Source organism: Mercenaria mercenaria, chromosome 4, assembly GCF_021730395.1.
Source record: "Mercenaria mercenaria strain notata chromosome 4, MADL_Memer_1, whole genome shotgun sequence".
Lineage (NCBI taxonomy): Eukaryota > Metazoa > Mollusca > Bivalvia > Venerida > Veneridae > Mercenaria > Mercenaria mercenaria.
The window spans coordinates 53,063,954-53,071,928 of record NC_069364.1 but is presented as its reverse complement, the minus strand read 5'-3'; the positions used below and the strand labels follow the sequence as shown (position 1 = coordinate 53,071,928).

The 7,975-nt window shown below is 36.0% G+C and overlaps 1 protein-coding gene across 2 annotated transcripts; it reads right to left on the bottom strand.

Moving 5' to 3' along the window:
- Window positions 1-1,837: 1,837 nt before the first annotated feature.
- On the bottom strand, window positions 1,838-7,603 carry LOC123551712 (uncharacterized). 2 transcript variants are annotated; one of them, XM_045340827.2, is made up of 6 exons: window positions 7,457-7,603; window positions 6,998-7,143; window positions 5,765-5,897; window positions 5,200-5,445; window positions 3,934-4,033; window positions 1,838-3,467 (listed from the first exon to the last, which is right to left on the bottom strand). In XM_045340827.2, the coding sequence occupies exons 1-6, from the start codon at window positions 7,527-7,529 to the stop codon at window positions 3,080-3,082; spliced, it is 1,086 nt and encodes a 361-aa protein (XP_045196762.2). In that variant the 5' UTR covers window positions 7,530-7,603; the 3' UTR covers window positions 1,838-3,079. The 2 variants fall into 2 exon arrangements, with proteins under 2 accessions (XP_045196762.2, XP_053398398.1); XM_053542423.1 differs by having other exon boundaries at window positions 5,203-5,445.
- Between the last annotated feature and the right edge of the window lie 372 nt (window positions 7,604-7,975).

The window sequence follows — 7,975 nt, the reverse complement described above, 5'->3', positions numbered from 1 at the left end:
TTATGTCATCTACTTTTCGCAAACAGCAGTATGCTATTTGAAATAACTTTGCATTATTTTCCAAAGAGCGCGGGGTGAGTTTTAAGGCTTAAAACGGTGGGTTTGCGAGGCGAAAACTCGCTAAATTATTATTATTATTATACCACATTTATATAGCACTCTTTTCATGCACTTGTACACGTTCAAAAGTGCTTTACAGAATAAATTGCAAAAATACAAACAAATACGTATACAAAGATAATGCATTCCACATTAACAAAAATCATGAATGAAAACAAGTATAATTTAAAAACAAGATAAAAAAATAAATGTATCGGTCAGTTAACAAAATATTGTACAAAGAAGTGGGTTTTGAGCAGGCTTTTGAAAGCAGCTAGCGTGTCAGCTTCTCTGATCTTGACAGGAAGGGAGTTCCAAAGCTTTGGAGCAGTGCACGAAAAGCTGCGATTGCCATATATCATGGTTTTAGATTTTGGCATAACCAGTGACAGCGTGTATTGTGATCTTAGGGTCCTGACCGGTTTATACACTTCTAGCACATCCCTAATATAGGCAGGGGACTGATTGTGTAAAGCGTTTAAGGTGTGGGTCAGAACCTTGTACTGCACCCTGTATTTCACTGGCAACCAGTGAAGCTCCTTCAGAACCGGTGTTATATGATTGCGACGGGGCGTCTTAGTGATTACGCAAGCTGCAGTGTTCTGGACATGTTGCAACTTGTTAAGTGTGCTGTTTGGTATACCACTTTACAAGGCATTACAGTAGTCTAACCGTGAAGTAACCAGGCTGTTTATAAGGGTTTTTGTGGCATCACTGGTAAGATACCGTCTGATGTGACCTATTCTGCGAAGTTGTGCATATCCAGCCCGGCACACCGAGTTGACTTGTTGTTCCATATTCATACCGCTGTCAAATACTGCTCCAAGATTCCTAACACATTTCGTGGATTTTATCACAGAATCACCGACCTTCACAGAAACGTCATCAGTGTACTTGGAGTTACGCTTTGATGTGAATAGGTTTACCTCAGTTTTATCAGCATTGAGCTTCAGCATGTTGGAATTCATCCACGAGACAATTTCAGCCAGACAGCTCTCAATGCGGCGCAAAGCTTCACTTCTGGCCACAGCCTCTATCGGCTTAAAAGATAGGTAGAATTGAGAGTCATCAGCGTAGAAATGATGAAGAAGTCCATGACGTCTGCATATGGCACCCACGGGTTTAGTGTACATGATATAGTTCTTTGGACCAAGCACTGATCCCTGGGGCACACTGTATTTCATCAACGTAGGCGTCGACAACTCACCATCAACGCATACAGTTTGATAGCGGTCACTAAGGTATGATGACATCCATGCAAGTGCTTTGTCTGTGACTCCAAAATGATGTTCGAGCCGGTGTAACAGTGTTTGGTGATCAATCGTGTCGAAAGCCGCAGAAAGATCGAGTAGCACGAGGACTGTTACAGAATTTTGATCGAGAGATGTGAGGATGTCATTCTGTACCTTTATCAAAGCCGACTCAGTTGAATGAAACTTTCTGTAAGCAGACTGCAGTCCCTCATGTAGCTCATTTTCACTCAAGTGCCGCTCAAGACGCGCATCTACTACCTTTTCTAAGATTTTTGAAATGAAAGGGAAGTTAGATACAGGCCTGTAGTTTTTGAGAATGTTTGGTAAATAACGATGGCGCTGGACGAAAACTTGCTATTCAGCCGTCGCGCTGGATCAAAACTCGGTAAACAGCGTGGATGCGGGACGAAATCACGCTAATTAGCGGGGCGCCTGCGAAATAGCGAGATTTAAGAGACATACGTTTTCAGATTAAACTAGATCAATTCAGTTCCTTCTTTATTTCAAATAAATAATGAAAACTTGATACCTCATTTCTAGTACTTTAGAGCATTTCAATGATTCAACAATCATATAGTCATTTAGTGTAACATGTCTTCTTACCAAAATAAAAAATAAATATTGAGATGTTATGTTACATATAAGAAAAATAATCTGTTCCGAAAAGCATCACCCTCTAAAAATGATCCCATGAAAATTACCTTTTAACAATTACTCGTATGTAGACATTTTCTCAATGAATAAAACTAAAACGTGGAAATTCACAATGGCAATATTCTAGATCTTATTTCAATAAAAAAAGCAATAATTTGGTGTTATCAGTCCTTCGAGAAAGTTAAATGTGATCATGAAAATAAAAGTTCTTGCGAAAATAAAAATGGATTCTTTCTACAATTGAAATTCAGAACTTTTCTGGATTTTTTTGTGAATATATAAAAAAAAATTCATGAAAGCAGTCATTTCTTTCAAGGTTTCGTATGGTGGCATATTTCTGCCACGAGATAGCTTGGAAAATATTATCTTGATAAAGCGAAGTTTTCTGAACACTTTATCTCAATAGCCTAAAAGCATATATAGAAAAAATAAATTATTGCAAACATTTACACCTTTTTCGGAAAGTTTAGAATATCTTCGTGATAGCTACCAAGTATCTCGTGGCAGTTTCAAGCACTAAAGCGAACTTTTACGCTAAATATTTTCAGGAAATAAACAGAATATCTAGAAAATTTTACATTTTTCTTAAAGGTTTTCAGAAAAATGAACTCATTTGTCGGGAAGCTTACACGGTTATCGTGACAGCTTCTTACCTATCTCGTGGCAGCAAAATGCCACCTTAGATAACATGCAAACTATTTATATCTGACCTGTTCGAAAAAAAGTTTATGAGTGATCTTGTCCATACATAGTTGTGCAATTTAAAGTTATCTTACAGTGTAATATCTATTTATGTAAACAAAATGGTAATTTTCACTGTCAACGAACATGTGAACCTTCTATAGAATGGGTTTATTAACCCTTACCCTACTAAATATTTATAATGAACTTATTCACCTTTCAATTTGGACAGTACCATTAACTGTTAAAAGGGGCGCATACCAAACGATATTGACCGGATGGCGAACAGTGTAGATCATGATCACACTGCACGGATGTGCATGCTGATCATTAGTGATCATGATCTACACTGGTCGGGAAGGCAGAATCAATAGTGTCCAGCATGATAAGAGTTAATACTGAATTTGATTTACATTATCAATAGTGAGATACTCGTCGCACAGTTTCCCTTCACTTTGTAATACTTCATAATTATTTTCAGGCTGCTTTTTACCAAGTTCTGGGATTGGATCAGAAGCTATTTGATTCTCATATATATTGTCTTCTACAATATTGTTTAACAATTTTGCTGATATTTGTCTGTTGTGATCTGGTCGTTGTGCAATTGTCTGATTTTCATTAATGTAATCAGTGATATTTAAGTCCGCCTGTTTTCCTGGTTCAAACCTTTCAACATGTCTTGAAGTTTGCTGGTTTTCATACATTTGTGTTTCTGCAGTATCGTCTGCTTGCACATCCTGACAACTCACTGATATTTTATCTCCACGGTGACTTCTCCTCCTGAAAATATGTCAACGACAAAAATATACTTACTTTTTCAAGTAAAAAAGGAAAACGAAGTTTAAAGGTCCATAATGCTTTAAATTTTAGATCTAAAAAAACCCAGATGAAACAGATTTCAGTATAGATGTTATGTGTACTTACATGGTTAGAAAAGCACCACTTTAAATATTGCACATGAACTGTTATAGTTAGAGCCATAAAGGGAGGTAATAAAACAATAGATTCAATAAAACATTCTAGTTTATTCAGCAATATTCAAGCTTTTGACAAATGTTAAAGAAAGTAACTATCAGAAAAAGGATTTAACAAGAAATTAAATCTATTTATGTTCATAACGGAAAATGTGGCAGCCACTTCTTAAACAAAGGCATTATGAGCCTTTAAATGCTTGAAAGAGGTTGGAAACACTTAAAGCAACTATATTTTTAACCTGTGACAATAAAATGTTTTAAGATATATATACCTTTTACACCAGCAAGCTATAGTGACGATAGCGATAAGTGTTAAGATAGCAACAGCCGAAACGGAAATATAGACTGTGCCTTGAGAACTGTCTCCACTTCCTGAAAATATAGACAAAGTTCTGTCTTATATATTTCATCCTTTTGGATGGAAAAGAAAAAAAATGGTGATTCTTTAAACAATTCAAAATGCTCCAATGATATAAAAATATTGATAATAATCTCGATTTAATAAAAACAACACTCTTTCAGATTTTTATGATATGTATTCACTAATATGTAGTAAATGTCCTTCATATATTTATACACCCCCCCCCCCCCCCCCCCCCCCCCCCCCTCCATCCACACACACACACCATAAATCGAGTTTTCATCATTCCAGAGCATGAAGTATATGCTTTACTTTTATATATTGAATTCAAGATGATTGCATTCTGTCTATCCACTATCCATTCATTTATTCATTCCACCCAACCATTGACTAATTCAGTATTGCCGTTAGGATCATTTGTCTATCTTTTGATACTGGCAAACCCTTTCGTTGGAGTATTATGGACACGGGTATGTATGATAAAGTGGGTGTCAAAAAATTCTTTAGACCTAATAGTTTAGATCAGAGACAGCTTGCTACTGTAGCATGTTGACAACATGATCCTTGCTTGGAAATGTGGAGTAAGTTGTTTAGCAATTACGTTATTGTAAATTTCATCAAACATGCTAAGTCGGGCATCATTTCTGCTGTGTTTAACGGACTTTAACCTTGACTTGATTGCATTTTGCAAACATAAGTGTAGTAGTCTTGTTGGATTCTTCGTGTTGCACGTCGCTGCACCATGTCAATTTTATTTGATCTGTTCTGAACAGACTGTTGATGCGTATTCAAGTTGAGGACGGAAAATAGTATGGGTGATTAATAAAGAGGGAAGAACGATTTTTAAGCTGGCAAACTTGTTCCTTAGACTATTATTACTTGTAATAAGTCAGGCATAGCTTAACGCGTTGCCGTCTTTGAACCACTTTTTTGGTCTATTTGGGTTTTGAGTGTGTGGGGACTAAACTTCCAGCTGGGATCTAAAAAGGGCATGGTAAAAAAAAAACAAGGCGACCAGTCCAACAGAAAAATCCACATTAAAAGAACGAAGCAGCCCATGCCGTAACTTATAGAGTGTTGAATTAACAATTATGTTCTTGAAGTTTCTAGAGTTTCACTAGGTTTTTAAGTTGATCTGTTGATTACTAAGTTAAATATAAGTTGAGAACCTTATTACCACTTTCTTGTGCAGATATTCCATGTCTATAGATCGATTCTGTTTCCGTTATTAGTGCTGCTGTCGTTACTTGCATCGAAGTGGTCAGTGTTGTTGATGTTGTTGTTGTTGTTGTTGTTGTTGTTGTCGTAGATACCTTATTTGCTGATGTTGTCGTAGTCAAATGGTGTGTTGCTGTTGTCACCTTGTTTGTTGATCTTGTCGAAGTCGTATGCTGTGTCGTTCTCATAGAACTCGTAGCAGACACTATTTGAAGACACATGTTGCAATTTAAAAATGTATCATATTTCACATACATAATATTTGTAACAGATCATTGACCAATGGATGCAATTGTTTTAAGCCATGTGTTGTGGTCGAACAGTCGGTCTGGAATTTCAACATTGAAACAATATCTATTCAATGTCACAAAGTTATGTTTCTGATGTGGCAAGAATCAATGACAAAACCAAGCAATTGATTTATTTCAAGTATTATCATTTCTACATGGCTTTAAATGCTGTATACATATGTTTAATCGAAATCTTTCTTTTTTAATTTATTATCTATCAAATATAATTCTTACTCCAATTGTCGTAGAGAGATATACGCCAATCTCCACCACAATATTCCATACTGTTACCAGGACACGTCATGTTGCATCCAGATACCTCCGTCTTGTGACTGAATGAATTGCCACAATAACACTCGATCCTATACTGATGTTCATAAAATCAAAATTATCTAATGTGTTAAAAGGTCATTTAAAATGTCGTAAGAAAAGTAGAATATTTATGTGTAATCAGTCAATATCATATATATTTTGGCCCGCCCGCTTAGCTCAACAGGGAGAGCGCAGATCTACGGATTGCGGGGTCATGAGTTCTCCGTGACGATTTGATAAAAGACATCATGTCTAAAACCATTCGTCTTCTACCTCTGGTTTATGTTGGGAAGTTGGCAATTACTTTTGGAAAACAGGTCTGTACTGGTACAGAATCCAGGAACACTGGTAATGTTAACTGCCTGCCATTACGTTACTGAAATACTGTTGAAAAACGACGTTAAACCCATAACAAACAAACAAATTTATACGTTCTGCGCTTCAGAATTTATTTGATGAAGTTGCACCAAACGTGTTATATAAAGGGTCTGTAGGCGTGAAAATATCTATCTGGACTTGAATTTCATGTTATTATTTCAGTTACTTTAGGACCATGCAATTAACTCCAGTGCAAAGGTATGTACAATCTCATCCATCAGGTTCGTCAACCCCCCCCCCCCCCCCACCCCACACCCGAGACGAACAACTAAGGAACCATGGTAGATCTCTGATATATGAGAATGCTAGGGGTGTTGCACAATCCTTTACCTTTCACGAACAGACTCAAGCTAAGTTTGCTGTTATTTTCCGACAAAAGAAAATTTCAATACGAGTGAATCTTAATGCAGACTGCAATTTCAAAAAGCGACGTCTCCTAAATATCAAAAAGGACAAATGAGTCTCAATTAAGTTCATATTTCATGAATATTATGAACGAAAAGCTAAATTCTCTGTATTTTACACACACAAAATTACTATGTGATTAACGCAGTACTTTATTACTATTCTATTTTGTTGCTCACGCTGTACAGTGTTTTTTCCAGAATATACATACCACATGGGTGCACTATACAAATACAAACTGTCTGTATGTCACAGTTTCAATTTGTTTCACTAATACATTGACGTACTTTCTAAATTTCGTAAAACAGTATACATATGAAAATTCATTTCCCCAATTTTTCTCCATATATTATTGCTGTTTTGTAAGCATACCTCAGTTCCCGCATATCTAAAACCTTCTCTCTCACATCGTTGTTTGCACTTTTCACCGGTATTCGAATTGGAACTTTCTAGACTTTTGTTCAGCAGTCTGTCACTTGAGTCCTCGAAACATCCAAGATACCCTTGCACAGTGTTATCTAAAGATAACAAAGGACAAACGTGTGTAAGCAGGGGGAGGTTACTTCCATTGCAAATAATTTACCCGAGTCAAGTTGGTGACAAGGTGTTCAAAGCAAACTTGATTTTAATCTGTAATTTGTAATTTGAAAGTCTCCTGGCAGAGAACTTAGACTAAATACTCGATTCATACACTATTAGGCGCACTGTTAAATGTTCTGAAATCAAGATAATACAAAAACGATAGAGAAATAACGAAATATATTATCGTTTGCTTTTATAGAACATGTCATTAATGTTTTCTTTAGGTATTAAAAAGTCTTAATTTCATACCGTTTGCAGCTGAACAAGTTTGTAAAAACATCAAAAACAAAAGTAACATCCAGTTATATCTACTGCCCTCCATCAAAAGTGATTCAAAACTTGCTCTTTATCAAGTAGATAACGGACGTTTTAGTGCAACGGATGGTACAACGGATGGTGTCGTTAGTAATCTGCAATATTTTACTTCCTTCTTTAATTGTAATGTAGATCTATATTTTGATTGTCATGGTTGTGAAACCAGAAACTTATTTTGTATACGTAAACTAGTTTACTGTGAATCGAAGTATTGGCGATTTTCAGAATTATAGACTTAATGTTGAGATATGTTAAAACATGGTCCTGCTATACATTATTTCGATTATTTAATGTAATTTATGATAATTGTTGTCTATTGAGCTGTAGGCCTACTACGCGTCTAATTATTGATATAGGGTGTGTGACATTGATCTGTTATTACATTTCGATTCTGGAGCGTCTTTTATATAATTTAAAAGTAGTATAGCTATCTTTCTCGTCACTTGCTTGGAT

Coding starts and splice junctions, on each gene's coding strand:
- LOC123551712 (XM_045340827.2), bottom strand. CDS start 7,529: ATGGAGGGCAGTAGATATAACTGGATGTTACTTTTGTTTTTGATGTTT. Junction 5,898..6,997: donor TTAGATATGCGGGAACTGAG/GTATGCTTACAA, acceptor TATGAACATCAG/TATAGGATCGAGTGTTATTG. Junction 4,034..5,199: donor AATATCTGCACAAGAAAGTG/GTAATAAGGTTC, acceptor CTATATTTTCAG/GAAGTGGAGACAGTTCTCAA.